At 35.5% G+C, this 16,886-nt stretch overlaps 1 protein-coding gene across 3 annotated transcripts in view; it reads left to right on the top strand.

Moving 5' to 3' along the window:
• EED (embryonic ectoderm development) overlaps window positions 1–16,659 on the top strand; it is a 35,100-nt gene extending 18,441 nt beyond the window's left edge. The window contains exons 7-13 of one of the 3 annotated variants that reach the window (XM_054438011.2): window positions 1,191–1,282; window positions 3,087–3,220; window positions 5,463–5,568; window positions 7,103–7,177; window positions 14,901–15,059; window positions 15,838–15,911; window positions 16,319–16,659. In XM_054438011.2, the coding sequence (XP_054293986.1) occupies window positions 1,191–1,282; window positions 3,087–3,220; window positions 5,463–5,568; window positions 7,103–7,177; window positions 14,901–15,059; window positions 15,838–15,911; window positions 16,319–16,445 (767 nt within the window). In that variant the 3' untranslated portion in view covers window positions 16,446–16,659. Of the gene's footprint in view, window positions 1–1,190; window positions 1,283–3,086; window positions 3,221–5,462; window positions 5,569–7,102; window positions 7,178–8,051; window positions 8,160–14,900; window positions 15,060–15,837; window positions 15,912–16,318 lie in introns of those variants that run through there. The other 2 variants (XM_054438012.2, XM_054438013.2) reach the window with 2 other exon arrangements.
• Window positions 16,660–16,886: the final 227 nt, after the last annotated feature.

Below are 16,886 nucleotides of genomic sequence, written 5' to 3' on the forward strand. Positions count from 1 at the left end.
CACTGTGTTACCCAGGCTGGTCTTGAATTCCTGGCCTCACGTGATCCTCCTGCCTCAATCTCAAAGTGCTGGGGTTACAGGCATGAACCATCACACCCTGCCAACAGGGATAGCTCTTATTCCATTTTCCGATACCTTCTCATTTCTGTCTGAGACCTCATTGAATGAGACCAACCTCATTGAATGAGACCAGCCTCATTCTGTCTGAGACCAACATTGTTCTGCCAACATTCTGATCACAGCCACTTAAGTAATCCTTAAGAAGATAAAGGCTCTCCCTGCAGCTCTTGTCTTCTTTTCAGCCCTCACTGGAATTACCCTCAATGCTCCACTCACAGCAATATAGGCTTTTTCTAGCCTGCTCCTCCAGATTCTTCCAGCCTCTCCTCATTACCCAGTTCCAAAGTCATTTCCACATTTTCAGGTATTTATAGCAATAGTCCCGTTTCTGAGTACCAACATTCTGAGTCCATTTTGTGCTGCTGTAACAGAATACCACAGACTAGGTGACTGACTGATGGATTCATTAATTAATTTCTTTCCTATTGCTCAGGCTTCACTAATTTTAAAATTTTTTGTTGAGACAGGGTCTTGCTATATTGCTAGGGCTAGTCTCAAACTCCTGGGCTTAAGCAGTCCTCACATCTTGGCCTTCTGAAGTGCTGGGGTTACAAGCATGAGCCACTGTGCGTGGCTGACTGGGTGATTTATAATGAACAAAAATTTATTTGGCTCCTGGTTGTGGAGACTGGGAAGTCCAAGAGCATGGTGCCAGCATCTGGTGAGAGAACATGCTGAATCGTCTCAGCAAAAGGGCAGGAGAGGGTGTGAGGAAGCAAGAGATTGAATTTATAGCCTCAGGCCCTTTTATAATCAGTATTAATCCATTTGTGAGGATGGAGCCCCCATGACCTAAATACCTCCCATTAGGCCCCAGCTCACACCACTATTGCATTGGGGATTGAGTTTCTAGCACATGCTTTTGGGGGGACCTATTCAAACTATGGCACTTACCTAGCTAATTCTACATCTGATGTAAACATTTTAAGTTGCTATATAATATGGATTCCATATTTAGGCTTTACTGTGCATAACTTACATCTAGACTTTAGTAGTTTTTCTTTCACAAGATGTTGAAAGTTCACAGTAAATAAAAAAACATTCGCCTAATTTTTGTATGTTTATACTAGATCATGCTTTACGATTATGGAATATCCAAACGGACACTCTGGTGGCAATATTTGGAGGCGTAGAAGGGCACAGAGATGAAGTTCTAAGTGCTGTAAGTTGAAAACTGCAGGGCAATGACTTTCAGGTTTACATAGCTGTGAACAGTCTCCATGGAACTCTTTCCTTATAAGAAAGTGTGTTTTATGTAGCCTGTCAGGCAGACATTCACTTACGTTTGACATAGAAGATTTTAATCTCCAAATGAAGGAATAAAACAAGTAAAGACTATATTTATTTATTTATTTTTTAAATTACTTGCACTTTATACCAATCCCTGGAGTCTTCTGAGAGCAGTATGATCTTGCTCCTTTCCTTTTAATCTAAAATCACTAAGTTAATGTTTGTTTTGCTGTTTCGCAGTTATTAAAGAAAAAAAAATTAAACTATGTAGCCATTAAAGTGCTTTTCCATCTTTTGTTTGAAGTTGAAACATAAGTTTTTTGCTTTTTGGAAGTGTTTTATTGTGCTCACACTGTTTTAGGTAACTTATTTCTAGCTATTCTCTTTGGGTGGCGTAGTATAACACAAGACCAGTTTAAAGATAAATACCACCTTTATATTGATGTATTGTAATCCATTGGTCTATTATACAAGTGTTTTTAGTTAGGTTTCAGATTTTAACATTATTTTCGTTTATGTTCCATATTTAGCTCATTTGATTCCTGTAGTAATTTCACACCTCTTAGGTTATTTTCCATTAAACTATGTAAAGGGGCAGCATATTTTACAGCATGTAACATTTTAGTTGAAGGTACTAAAATATTCCTATGTTGAGGTTTGTATTCCTTTGTGAGAATCATACCTTCCTTCGAATACCTTGTCAACTTGGATTTCCTAAAAGTTGCAGTAGCATTCTACATCTGGCTTTATGTGTGTAAAAGCCAAGTGAACTGTTCTTTATTAATAACTCCAAATTAGTGGTATTGTCTCGAAGGATGTCTTGTTGCTGTTGACAGGTAATTAGAAGTACCACAACTGTGAATTCAATAAACATCAAGCCTAAAGTTCTTAGGCTCTTATAAAATGGTGCTCATAATTAATTCAAAGGCTGGATTAACATATAATATCTAGGTTAGTAAGGAAAATATACTCCTTCAATAGAACTCTCTACTGTTATTTCTTAGAATGAGAGCAGGAGACAGTATATAGCTCTTCTGTGTAATACAGGAGTTCACCGATAGGTGGATAGGTGTATGAGATTTTCATTACTCATTATGTGCCTTTTGCTAAATTAAATAGCATCTCTAGTGTCTGCCTATGAAATGAGGTTGTTACAATAGATGATCTGTTACATGCCTGTTAAAAATTAGTAAACAGCAAATGAAAAAAGTTAAAATCTGTTTTTTATTAGACTTTTAAAAATTCACTTAAAAGTGAACTCTAAAACTAACTTCAAAATATATTGACTTAGAATTATAAAGTAAAATGTCAGCTCTTTAAGGATTCATGTATTTTCACATGCACATGTCAGTTTCATTCGTTGGTTGAGGTTGGATAGGAAAAGTAATATCACTATTCAGCTCTTTGTGTCAGAATAATTATTTTACCTTAGTATTCAATTTACCTTCAAAATAAGCAAAATAAATATTTTAGTGTAATTGAATAGATAAAACTAAGTAATTTTTTCTTGATTTATACATTGTAAATGCTCATATATTCCGATGTTGACAAACTAATTAAAACTGTAAATCTTGAAAGTAGTAAACTCTGATTTATGGCCTATTTAGATGAAACCCAAAATGTAGTTTGTATTGTGATTTGAAATACAGTTTTCACTATGTTGCACATTAGGCGAAAATTGGATAAATATAATTTGGAGCTGTAATTTATATAAAACTTTTTGGTTTTACATACAGGATTATGATCTTTTGGGTGAAAAAATAATGTCCTGTGGTATGGATCATTCTCTTAAACTTTGGAGGATCAATTCAAAGAGAATGATGAATGCAATTAAGGAATCTTACGATTATAATCCAAATAAAACTAACAGGTAACAGTTGTGGTATTTGAAACAATTTGCTATGTTGTGCTGTTGAATATATGTTTTATTTTTTCCCAAAATTGCTATATAAGCCCCAACATTGAGTTTAGAAGACCTTCTTTTAACTTTAAGGGATAATTTACATACCGTAAAATTCACCCCTTTAAGAAGTCCTTTATTTGCCGTGTTTCTGGCTTAGTTTTCAATATCCCCTTTAAATTGTGTTGTCATCTTAACTTAGTAGCACATTTTACTTATTTTTATTTTGGTATGCATATGCTTGGCCTTTTAAGTTATAAATGTAAAAGTTTTAAATCACTTAAGCTTATTATGGACTAGGGAGAGTAAAGGACACTTTAGAATAATGTTAACTTTTTTTAAAATGATATTCTAATTCAAGATGGTAAACCACAGTTTTAAACAGTGGAGTTCTTAGCTCTAATTCATGATAATGCCTTTCCCTAAATGATGCTCACTTCATTAAATGGAGAGAATTCAAATGCAGGAGCCTCACTTCGTGGTACTATAGGTTGGGGAATTTTGCAGTTTTCTTAGTATATTTTTGAAGTGTCTCAATTCTTAATGCAGTAACTGTCTTTAGAATCTTATCAGGCTGTCATTAACACTTTCACTATAAACGTTGTATGTCTGCATGTTAACTTTGTTGGCACTTTTGTTTTAGCAAAGAGCTAGAATTCATTTTCTGGTTATCAAGCCAGATTGTTAATAGATTATTAAATTTGTAAGCATCAGTAAATATTTCAATGCACTAACATTCATCAGACCTAAGTGTCCTCTAAGAATTATTAAAAGTTTTACCTTTCTCCTTTAAAACACCAGGAGCTAGTAGTACAATGTTAAATTTATATTTTTAGATTATTTTCTAGATATCTGGAATAAATACAAACTATATTTCACAGTTTTCAAAAAATAACAGTTGTACTCGTTTTTTCTTTGAGAGAGGTTTGGCCATACAATTAATATGTATTTAGCTAAAAAGCAATTAATATAATTATAGCAGAGTTAAGAATTTATATCAGATCATGAATAACATTTTAACGTTTCAATAAAATATCTCAGAATTTGAATTGGAAGGATTGTTTTGAGTTGCTGCAATCCAAAGTGCTTTTTTACATATCTGAGGGAAAAGGTAAAGAGAGGACATGTGAATTGCCTAAGATAACTAATTCATGGCATATTATACTTATACAGCTATTTCTGATTTAAAACTGAGTATATTAGGAATGTTAAGTGTACTGTTAATTAAATAACTCCAGAATTAATAGCAGCTTGTTTGGTTTCTTCTCACAAATATCTCTAATGAAAACAATGGTGCCATTTAGTTTCCTAAATACAGAAATTATTTGGAAGAGTCCTAGGAAATATTATTTTATTTTATTTTATTTCATTTTATTTTTTGAGATGGAGTTTTGCTCTTGTTTCCCAGGCTGGAGTGCAGTGGTGCAATCTTGGCTCACTGCAACCACTGCCTCCCAGGTTCAAGCGATTCTCCTGCCTCAGCCTCCCAAGTAGCTGGATTATAGGCGCCCGCCACCACGCCTGGCTAATTTTTTTTTTCTTGTATTTTTAGTAGAGATGGGGTTTCACCATGTTGGCTAGGGTGGTCTCGAACTCCTGACCTCAGATGATCCACTTGACTCGGCCTCCCAAAGTGCTGGGAGCCACCGCACCCGCCCCCACTTAAGAAATTTTAAATTCCTGTAAGGCATCATTTTCAGAAATTATTGCTCAAGGCAGGACTCTAGATTTATCTTTAGCAGACTTTGGAGTGATGTTTAGTTGTTCCTGGAAAGATGACTATCTTTTGAAATAGTATAGATATATTGACTTTTCATAGACTATTAATGCTTAATTTTAAGGACTGAGTAGGTTGCTTAGTATATTTTCTGTGAGAAACTGATCAGACCTTTATTATTGGTTAGGGTACCCAGAATTGAAGTGATTAATTTTGGGTTATATATAGTAAAAGGCAGGAAACTACAATGTTTATAAACGAAGTGTGTATCATAGGACAAAAATAAAATTGGATAATAATGGAGAAAAATAAACAAAAGTGGAATGAGACTTTAGCTTTCAATAAATAGATAAGGTGGTTGATTATGTAGGAACACAGAGGAATTAATAGTCTTACATTTTGTTTTTCCAAGTTTTATAAATCCAAAAATGAAAAAGAGTATGATTCTACTATAATTTTTTCTTTTAACTTTTTACATTTCCATTCTTCCTTCAGGCCATTTATTTCTCAGAAAATCCATTTTCCTGATTTTTCTACCAGAGACATACATAGGAATTATGTTGATTGTGTGCGATGGTTAGGCGATTTGATACTTTCTAAGGTATGGTAACTGCAGTTAAGCTGTACTTCCATCGTGTGTGTGTGTGTGTGTGTGTGTGTATGTGTGTGTGTGTATGTATGTGCGCATGTTGGAACTTGGCAGGGAGCAGTTTATGTAGTTTATTAAATTGAATGGCAGCTGGGAGTTGCCTTTTTTAAAGTCTCAAATTTTGATATATTTAGAAACTTGTTTTAAGAATAAAACATGCCATTGAATTATAATTCTTTGTGCTCCAGTAAGATGAATATAGTTTTATAAGGTGATAGTGTTCTCCGATATTCAGTATTGTTACAAGATAACCAGTAACTAAAGCCAACAGAATTGGCTTTTGTTTTTGTTTTTTTGTATCTCTGTGACTATTTTAGTAAAATTTTATTTATAAAAACAGGTGGCTGGAGTTGGCTTATGGGCTGTAGTTTGCCAACCCCTGCCCCTGTTGATGGATTTATACAGATGCTCCTCAACTTACGATAGGATTACATTGTGATAAACCCATCATAAGTTGAAAATGCATTTAATACACATAACCTACTGAATATCAGCTTAGCCCAGCCTACCTTAAATGTGCTCAGAATTAGCCTACAGTTGGGCAAAATTATCCAACACAAAGCCTGTTTTATAATAAAGCATTGAATATCTCACATACTGCATACTGCTAGCCCAGGAAAAGATCAAAATTCAAAATTCCAAGTACTTCAAAATTGCAGCTGTTTTGTACCATTTTGGTAAAGTTGAAAAATTGTAAATCAGACCATTGTAAGTCAGGGCCATCTGGGTGTGTGTGTGTGTGTGTGTTTGCGTGTCTGTATTTTTTTGTAGCTGATAATTTAGAGAAGCTATTGGTGATGTTACATGAGCATTTAGGATTATCAGATTTGGTGAAATTGCTGTCCAGTTTCTTTTCTTGATATGAATTTCAGGCCACTTCACATTTTCTTGGGCAGAGCCTGATTTACTTTTTTCTTGGCTTTATGTGTAAACTGTTTTTTTCTTTTTTCTTTAAACTTTTGACCTTCAAATAACTTGATTCATAGGATGTTTCAAAGATTGTGCAGAGAGGTCCCATATGATCTTTATCCAGAATCCAAAGTTTATATATTATATGACTGTAATACAATATCAAATCCAGAAAATTGACACTGGTACAATGTGTGTGTATAGTTTTATGTCATTTTATCATGTGAATTTTGTCATTTCAAGAATGGTACAGTTTGGGACCTTTTAAGATTGTTTTTTTCCACTCAGACCCTTGAGATCCATCCAAGTTGTTGCCTGTATCAGTAGTTCTCCTTTTTTATTGCTGAGTAGTATTCCATGGTATGGATTACCATAGTTTATTTAACTATCTATGGTAGGAGATGTTGGTCGTTTCCAGTTTTGGGCTATTGCAAATAAAGCTGCTAATCAACAGTTGTGTCCAGGTTTTTGTGTGGACTTAAGTTTTCATTTCTCTGGGTAAATGCCTAGGAGGGCAATTGCTGGGTCATGGTTAAGTTTGTTTAGTTTTTTAAGAAACTGCCAAACTATTTTCCAGAGTGGCCGTGCCATTTTACATTCCCACCAGCAATGTATGAGAGATCCAGTGTCTCCGAATCTTCGCCAGCATTTGGTATTGTCATTATTTTTTATTTTAGCTGTTCTGATAGGTGTGTAGTGATATCTCATCGTGGTCTTAATTTGCATTTCCCTGATGGCTAGTGATGTTGAACATCTTTTTCATGTGCTTATTTACCATTCGTATATCCTTTTTGGTGATGTCTCTTCATATCTTTTGCTCATTTTCTAATTGGATTGGTTTTTTGTTGTTGTGTTGTTTTTGTTTTTTTTTTTACTGTTGAGTTTTGAGAGTTTGAATATATTCTAAATATGAATCCTGTATCAGATACATAGTTTGCAAATATTTTCTTTCAGTCTGTAGCTTGTCATTTCATCCTCTTTAATAGGGTCTTTCACAGAGCAAATGTTTTTAATTTTTATTAAATCCAGTATATTGATTTTTTAAAATTATTTTGTGGATTATGCTTTTGATGTTGTGCCTGAGAACTCCTTACCAAGCCATAGACCTTAAAGATTTTCTCCTGTGTTCTCTTATAAAAGTTTTATACTGCTATGTTTTACATTAAATGTGTAATCCATTTTGAGTTGATTTCCTTATGAAGGTGAGGTTTAGGTTGAAGTTCATTTTTCCCCTATAGATACTCAGTTGTTCCATCAGCATTTGTTGAAAGACTATTCTTCCACCATTGAATTGCTTTTGCACCTCTATCAGAAATTGTTTGGCTGTACTTACGTGGGGCTGTTTTTGATTTTCCTGTTCTGTTTCATCTGTATATCTGTCCCTCCACCAGTACTACATACACAGTCCTCATTATTGTAGCTCTATAATTATTCTTGGAATCTGATAGATTTCTCCCACTTTTTTTTTTTTTCATAATTGTTTTGAGCTATTCTAATTCCTTTGCCTTTCTGTGTGTAAATTTTAGAATAATCTTTTCTACATTTATAAAAATCTTGCCGGGAGTTGTTTTGAGGAGAAGGAGTTTTTGACTGGAATTGTATTAAACCTGTATATATAATTTCGAGGAGAATTAATATTGTGCTGAGTCTTCTAATCCATGACTGTGGTATGTCTCTTCATTTATTTACATCTTCTTTGACTTTTGTCATCAGCATTTTATAGTTTTTAGCATATAAGTCCCATTTTTGCTCTGTTAGATTTATACCTAAGTATTTTTTAAGCAATTATAACACTGTTTTATATTTTTATTTTCCATTTTTATGTGTTCATAACTAATATATAGAAATATAATTGATTTTTGCATATTGATCTTGAATCTTGTGACGTAGCTACACTACATATTCAAGGTGTGTTTTGTGATTTTCTCTGTAGGCTATCATGTGATCTGCAAGTAAGGACAGTTTTATTTCTTCCTTTGTGATCTATATGCCTTTTCTTTTTTTGCGTTATTGCTCTGGTGAACTTTCAGTCCTGTGTTGAATAGCAGTGTTAGGAACAGATATTTTTGACTTGTCATTCAGTCTTTCACAATTAAGTATATTAGGGTTTGTTTTGTTTTGTTTTGTTTTGTAGATATTCTGTCTCAAGTTAGGAAAGTTGAGAACTGTTTCCTGTTCCTAAATTTTTGAGAGCTTTTTCATGAATGGTGTTTTGTCAAATGCTTTTTCTTCATCAGTTTATATGATCATGTGGTTTATCTTGTGTTGCCTGTTAATATAGTGGATTATATTGATTGGTTGTTTGAATATTGATCCAGCCTTGGAACCCTGGAATACTTATTCCTACTTGATCATCCTGTGTAATTTTTTGTATTGGTGAGTTCTGTTTGCTAATATTTTGTTAAGGATTTTTGTGTCTGTATTCATGAGGTATGATACTGGTCTGAACTTTTTTTTTTGGTACTGTTTTTTCTGGTTTTGGTATTAGTAATACTGATTTTATAATGAATTGGCAAATGATCTGTTTCCCGTTTTCCAGAAGAGATTGTGCAAAATTAGTGTGACTTGTTTTTTTTTTTTTTTTTGAGACAGAGTCTTGCTCTGTTGTGCATGCTGGAGTGCAGTGGTGCAGTCTCAGCTCACTGCAACCCCCACCTCCTGGGTTCAAGTGATTCTCGTGCCTCAGCCTCCTGAGTAGCTGGGATTACAGGCGTGCCCCATGCCCAGCTTGTATTCTTCAGTAGAGGTGGAGTTTTGCCATGTTGGCCAGGCTGGTCTCGAACTCCTGACCTCAAGTGATCCGCCTGCCTTGGCCTCCCAAAGTGTTGGGATTACAGGCGTGAGCCACTGCCCGGCTAGTGAAACTTTTTAATGAGGTCCATTAACTTAATAGTTACAGGGCTGTTCACATTAACTACTTCATTTTGGGTCATACTGGGTGAGCTATAGTGGTTTGTGCTGTTTGAGGAATTGGTACATTCCATCTAAGGTAAAATCTATGTGTACAGAGCTGTTTGTAATATTCCCTCATTATCCTTTCAACATCTGCTAGGTCTATAGTGATAACCCATTTCTTTCTCTTTTTTTGAGACAGGGTCTTACTCTGGCTGTGGTGCAACTGGCTGTGGTGCTCACTGCAGCCTCGACTTCCCAAGCAATCTGCTCACCTCTGCCTCCCGAGTAGCTGGGACTATAGGCGTGGGCCACCATGCCTGGCTAATTAAAAAAATTTTTTTTGTAGAGATGGAGTCTTGCTGTGTTGCCGGGCTGGTCTCATTTTAGAAATTGGCAGTTTCATTTTTGAAATTGGCAGTTTAGGTCTTTTTTTGGGTCAGTCTTGCTAGAGGTTTGTGAATTTTATTGATCTTTTCAAAGAACTAGCTTTTTATTGTTTGTTTTCTGTTGTAAATGTTATTGATATCTTCTCTTTTGTTTGCTGTTGGTTTATTTTTTTTTCTTTTCTTTTTTTTTTTTGAGATGGAGTCTGGCTCTGTTGCCCAGGCTGCAGTGCAATGGCGCCATCTCGGCTCACTGCAAGCTCCGCCTCCTGGGTTGACGCCATTCTCTTGCCTTAGCCTCCTGAGTAGCTGGGACTACAGGAGCCCGCCACCACGCCCGGCTAATTTTTTAATGTTTTTAGTAGAGACGGGGTTTCACCGTGTTAACCAGGATGGTCTCGATCTCCTGACCTGGTGATCCACCCGCCTCAGCCTCCCAGAGTGCTGGGATTATAGTCGTGAGCCACCGCGCCTGGCCGCTGTTGGTTTATTTTGCTCAACTTTTATCAGTTTCTTAAGATGGTAGCTTAGATTGTTGAGTTTTTGAGAATTTGTTTTATGACTCTATTTTAGATATGTTTGATGGGAGCTTGAAAAGAATATGTACTCTGTTGAGTGGAATGTTGTATAAGTGTTTACTTGGTTGATGATGATGTTGAATTCTTCTGTATCCTTGTTTGTTCTCTGTCTACTGTTTTATCAACTATTGAGAGACAGGTGTTGAAATCTTCAGTTACAATGTGGATTTTTCTCTTTCTCCTTTCAGTTCTGTCACGTTTTGCAGTTCTGTTGTTGGTGCATTCACATTTAGTATTGCTATGTCTTTGGAGTTGTCTCTTTTTTCATTACATAATCTTTTTTTCAAGCTTTTAATCTATGTATATTATAATTGAGTAAGTTTCTTGTAGATGATATAGTTGGGTCATTTTTTAAATCTATTGTGCCTATGTCTTTTAATTGGTGTATTTAGACCATTTATATTTAAGCCTTAATATCAGTTATTATTTTAAGTCTGCCATTTTTCTTTTTGTCTTTTTCATTTCTCTCTGAGTTTTTTCCCCCCTAACTTTCTGGGTTACATGAACAGTTTTTAGAATTCCATTTTTATTTCTCTATAGTAACTCATTAGTCTACTATATTATCAGCATTTTACAATATTTTTTTTTCTCCAGAAATAAAATCTTGCTCAGTCACCCAGGCTGGAGTGCAGTGGCACAGTCTTAGCTCTCTGAAGCCTGAAACTCCTGGTCTCAAGCAATCCTCCTGATTCAGCCTCCCGAGTAGCTAGGATTAGAGGCATGCACCACCATGCTCAGCTAATTTCTTTAATGTGTAGAGGTGGGGATCTTGCTGTGTTGCTCAGGCTGGTCTTAAACTCCTGGCCTCAGGTGATTCCCCTGCGTTGGCCTCCCAGAGCACTGGAATTATGAGCACAAGCCATTTGAGTGAAATTTAGAATGCTTCCTTCCCTTTACATCACTTTATTCTTCTCCATTTATAATTGTCTTAAATATTTATATTTGAGAACCATATCAGTTTTTTTTGTTCTTCAACCATCAAACATAATTTAGAAAACCCAAAAGGAAAAGGAGAGTATTATATTGACTCATTTTGCATTTTCTGTTGTTCTTCCTTACTGATAAATTCAAATCTTCTTAATTTTCTTTCTGTTTCGAAAACTTTCTTTAACCATTCTTTTAGAGCAGGTCTGCTGTTAACAGATTCTCCTAGTTTTTCTTTATCTGAGCATGGCCTCATTTCTTCTTTATTTCTGAGGGATATATTCACTGAATATAGGATTCTGGATTCACAGTTATTTTCTTTCAACACCTGACAAATGTATTTGCTCCCTCTTTGGCCTCCATAATTTCCGATGAGAAATTTGCTGTCACTGGAATTGTTTGTCCCCTGTAGGTAAGATGTTCTTTCTGTCTTACTGCTTTCAGGATTGTTTTCTTTGTCTTTAGTTTTCAGATTGAGCATGAGTATATTTAGTTTGAGGTTTGAGTGCAATATGACTTGATGTGGATTTCTTTGGGTTTGTCTTGTTTGGGGTTCACTGACATTCTTGAATCTGTAGTAGATTGATGTTTTGTCCCAGGTTTGGAAAGTTTTCAGCCATTACTCAAATTGTTTTTCAGCCCTGCTCTCTTCCCTCATTTTGGGACTCTGATTATATGAATGTTAGATCATTTGTTTGGTCCCTAGGACTGTCTTTTTTCTTTTTTTTTTTTTGTTCAGATTGGGTAATTTCTATTGTACTGTCTTTAAATTTACTGACTCTTGACCCTCTTCTCTTTTGGTATTGAGCCCATCAATTGAGTTTTTTATTTGGGTTATAATAGTATATTTTAGTTATAAAACTTCCAGTTCATTCTAAGTATGTTTGCGTTCATTGAAGAATTTTTATATTCCTGCCTTAAATCTATGTCAGATCTGACATCCATGTTATCTCAGTGTTGGTATCTGTTATCTTTTTAAAGCTGATTTTTATCTTTTTAAAAAGTTGATTTTTATGATTCTTGGTATCAAGAGTGATTTTTGATTGAAACCTGGGTATTTTGGGTATTACGAGACTCTGGACCTTATTTAGATCTTCTCTTACAGCAGGCTTTGTCTGATACCTTTTCAGCTGGGGAAGGGAGGCGCATTGTGTTGTGCCAGATTGGGGTGGAAGTCCAGGTTCCCCACTCGGTTGTCCTCTTGTTGGTGCTTCATTACTATTCAGTTGGGGTGGGAGTTAAGGCTCTCCGTAGGCCTCAGCTGATACCACCCTAGCTGGAAAGGGCCAGGATGCCTAGTTACTGCCCCCGCTAGTGGTCTCCATTTACACTGTGGGTAGTTGGTGGTGGCTTTACCAATGAGTGGTTATGAATGTCCTAACTCTATTAGGCCTCCTCTGATACCACCCTAGCCCGAGAGGAGGCGGTCACCCCATTGCTATAAGAGGTACAGGGAGAGTCATGGGGTAGGCACTTGGGGTGCTTAGTTACAACCTGAGCATGGGTTTTCACTGGGCTTTTGCTGGTTCAGATGGAGGTGGGTCCACAGATTTTTCTAGGGTGTTTGGCTGGAGTAGAGCATTGTTGTCTGAAAATTTTGTCTTGTTAGGCTGCTACTTTTTTTGGTTCATTGGCTAGAAAAAGCAGGCTTTTTATTGTTGTTGTTGTTGTTTTTGTCTTCACTCATTAGCATTTCTGAGTTGCTGCCTTCTCTCGCATCCAGTCTGGAATATATAAGGCAAAAGAAAACCCAGAAAACTGAACGGTTATCGTTTATGTTCCAAGGTTTCTAGGTTTCTAACTTGTTTGCCTTTTCTCTACCTTTCCAAGTCTTATGTTTGCTTTATGTATGATACTCAGACTTTTAAGTGGACTTACAGGAAAAAATACATCTGCTACATTGTTCCAGCAGCAGAAGTAAAAAGCTATTAGCTTTTTTAAATTTCTGCTCTTAGAACTTAGATCTCTGGAAAGGATTTCTGAATTTTAGGTGGTAGGCTGAACTGAAATATATTGGTCTCAATATATGCAGATGGCTCTGCATCGGAATCACTAGGAGAATGTTAGAAAAATAGATTTCCTAGACCTCACCTTCAGAAATTCTAAATCTGGCACAAGGCCCTGGGAATTGGTAGTTCTAAAAAGCTCTTAGATGATTTTGAAGTGCAGCCATCCATTAGCTCTGGCAACATCTTTTTACCTCACTTTGCTTTAGTTTATCCATCCAGGGACTCCAGTACTTAAAAATTCTTCACCGGTGCAGTTAGTAAGAAGCACTTGAAGAGCTGTTTTACAGTTCTTCTGCTTTGGCCTTTCTCTTAGAGACTCTGAATCAGTAGAGGCTGAGATGAGTCTTTCGAGAAAACTCCACAGACTATTGATCCAATTTTGCATTTAGCCAAGAGTCATCACACTAGGTGGTTTCTAAGGTCCTTTACAGTTAAAAACTTGAATAACAGATGTCATATAGCACTAGGTTTTAAAAAGTCTAAATAAAAAAGGTAGAGAAGAAAAAAGAATGTGTTGTCTCCTCCCTAATCTTCAAGTGGCCATACTATTAAATTATTTAAATGCCTGTGAACCCCACAGGGCTGCCACCTGTCACTATATTATGTAGGCTGTCCAGTAAAACTCTAGGGGTACTGTTTACTTACATGAGGATTTCTGAATCCTGGTGCTATTTAGTTTAGGCCAGATAATTCTTTTTTTTGTAGGGGGTTTCCTGTGCATTATAAGATGTTTAGTAGCATCTCTGGCTAAACCCATTAGAGCACAGACACATTGCCAAATGTCCGTTAGTGGGCAAACCACTGACCTAGACAGTAATATGAATAATGCCCACAGTTTTGCAATTTTTTCTCATTGTATTCTTTACCACGTACTGCTTAGGTGTGTGTATACAGATTTGATTTTATAGGATAGGAAAAGTATAAGTTTGAAGCCTATTTCAATCCTGTCCCCATATCAGTGTCTTGATGTTAAACAACTGCTTTACTTGCCTTCGATTGCCCTATTTATAAACTGACTTCTAAGTCCAGTTATGTGAGTTCATCAACTTTCCTAAGATACCTGTTGAGCACCTACTGTGTGGCACAGATACTGGATGAAGGAATAATAGTTAATAAGGTAAAGGAAACCACCTGTGATTAGAAGCGAAATGGGAAACTGCATGGGGAAAGATGAAACTAGTGAAGTAAGCAAGAGCCAGATTAATGCCGGATTATGAAAAGCCGTGTATTCTAATTCTTTGTGTTTGTAATTGACCTGTGCTATAAAACACTTAAAGTCTCTGGGTGTCAGAATATCTAGAGCTGAACTTGGTTTAACTTGGAAGAGAAATGTTGACTTCCAAAATGAATATTTCAGACAATGTGATTCTTTTGTATTATCGAATTCTGTTGATAATCAGATTTCTCGTCCTTAAGTATGGTCATTGACTGTAAATATAAATGAATGTACATCACTGTACTTGATAGATGGATTAACCAGGTTCTAAGAGCTGTGAATTCCAAAACAATAGAAAAGCTTTGTTTTTACTTTGTAAGATTCAGTTCCTCATTAACATTTCTTTTTCTCATTTCTCTCTCTCTTTTAGTCTTGTGAAAATGCCATTGTGTGCTGGAAACCTGGCAAGATGGAAGATGATATAGATAAAATTAAACCCAGTGAATCTAATGTGACTATTCTTGGGCGATTTGATTACAGCCAGTGTGACATTTGGTACATGAGGTTTTCTATGGATTTCTGGCAAAAGGTATCAACATACTTTTACATTTTGAAATGATCTGACTTATGAAAGACCATTGTAATTCTAGCTTTTTCTGTTGTGTCCATGTTCTTTTTCCTTACAAATCAACCCTAATGTTTTGTATTGATTACTTTGCCCTTTGATGTCATTCATCAAATACTTTGGTGTTATTCATTCTACTTTTGTGGCTCTGCATATGATCTGCAGTGCTTACTTTAAATTAAGTTGGCAGTTAGGTATCAGTGGTGGAAATTAGGTGTTTATGTTCCATAACATAAACATTATCATAACATTACTAAGACTTAATGTTTTAGTAATTAGGTTGTCAGTCTACCTATGTAACTGTTTCCTAGAGAAAAATCAGGATAGAAGACAGATAAAATACTAGTTACCTAAAAATTTAAAGAAATCTATTGTTAGGATTTTGTGGTAACAAATTACTTGGGTATTTATTTCTGTAAGAAAACTTTGGAAGGCTTTCCACAGCTTTTGCTGTATTTCTTGAAGGCAGAAGAAAAAGTAAGTACCATGCTAACAATGTAAATTTGTAAGGCCCTTCATAAATTTGCAAAATGCCTTCTTACTTGCTCAAGACACTTGTGATGTATTAATTGCTCTTATTCATATTTACAAATCAGGAGTATAAGACCCAAAGAAATAGTCAAGAGCACAGAGGCTGGAACTGAGCTTTTTCTGAAACAAGAAAGCTGTCTGAGGATTCCTCCAATGCTTTAGAACCTGGTAATTTTATTAATTTGATGTTTTTAAAAATATGTTTATACAGATGCTTGCATTGGGCAATCAAGTTGGCAAACTTTATGTTTGGGATTTAGAAGTAGAAGATCCTCATAAAGCCAAGTAAGTATTTACAAATTTCTGTTCAAAATTTTAGGCTTTTTCTCCACACTTGTATGCCAATGTAGAGAAGATCATTTATATTTGCAGTGCCATCCTTAAGTCATTTTTAACATTTACTGTTTTCAGAGTTAAAGTTATTCTTTTTTATTCCAATAATTTTTGTTTTTCCTAAGTACCTTGGTGACAAGTCATTTCTCGTTTTTATACAAATTATGTAGTGCTTGTTGAACTTAAAATATATCCAAATTTTATAAGATTTGAGACTGAGCTCTTAATGAAGTATATTCTGGTTTTAAATGCTTTTCGTATGTCTTGGAACATCTGCTTATTTTATAATCCACTGTTTTAGGGTAGATACTGACAACATTATGTGTGGTCTTTAACCTGTTGTCATGTTTTTTCCCTAGATGTACAACACTGACTCATCATAAATGTGGTGCTGCTATTCGACAAACCAGTTTTAGCAGGGATAGCAGCATTCTTATAGCTGTTTGTGATGATGCCAGTATTTGGCGCTGGGATCGACTTCGATAAAATACTTTTGCCTAATCAAAATTAGAGTGTCTTTGTTGTCTGTGTAAAATAGAATTAATGTATCTTGCTAGTAAGGGCACGTAGAGCATTTAGAGTTGTCTTTCAGCATTCAATCAGGCTGAGCTGAATGTAGTGATGTTTACATTGTTTACATTCTTTGTACTGTCTTCCTGCTCAGACTCTACTGCTTTTAATAAAAATTTATTTTTGTAAAGCTGTGTGTTTAGTTACTTTCATTGTGGTGAAAAAAAGTTAAAAGTAATAAAATTATGCTTTATCTTTTTATAGTGGTTGTTTTTTGTAGTTCTCTTAACCAGAGAAAGTTTTGTAATACAGAGATTAAGTATAGGCTCTAGAACTAAAGTGAATTCAAATCTTGGCTCTCCTACTACGTGACCTTGGATAAACAACTTCTCAATGCTTGGTTCCTTGTGTATAAAA

The sequence above is a fragment of the Pongo pygmaeus genome, chromosome 9 (assembly GCF_028885625.2).
Source record: "Pongo pygmaeus isolate AG05252 chromosome 9, NHGRI_mPonPyg2-v2.0_pri, whole genome shotgun sequence".
Taxonomy (NCBI): Eukaryota; Metazoa; Chordata; class Mammalia; order Primates; family Hominidae; genus Pongo; species Pongo pygmaeus.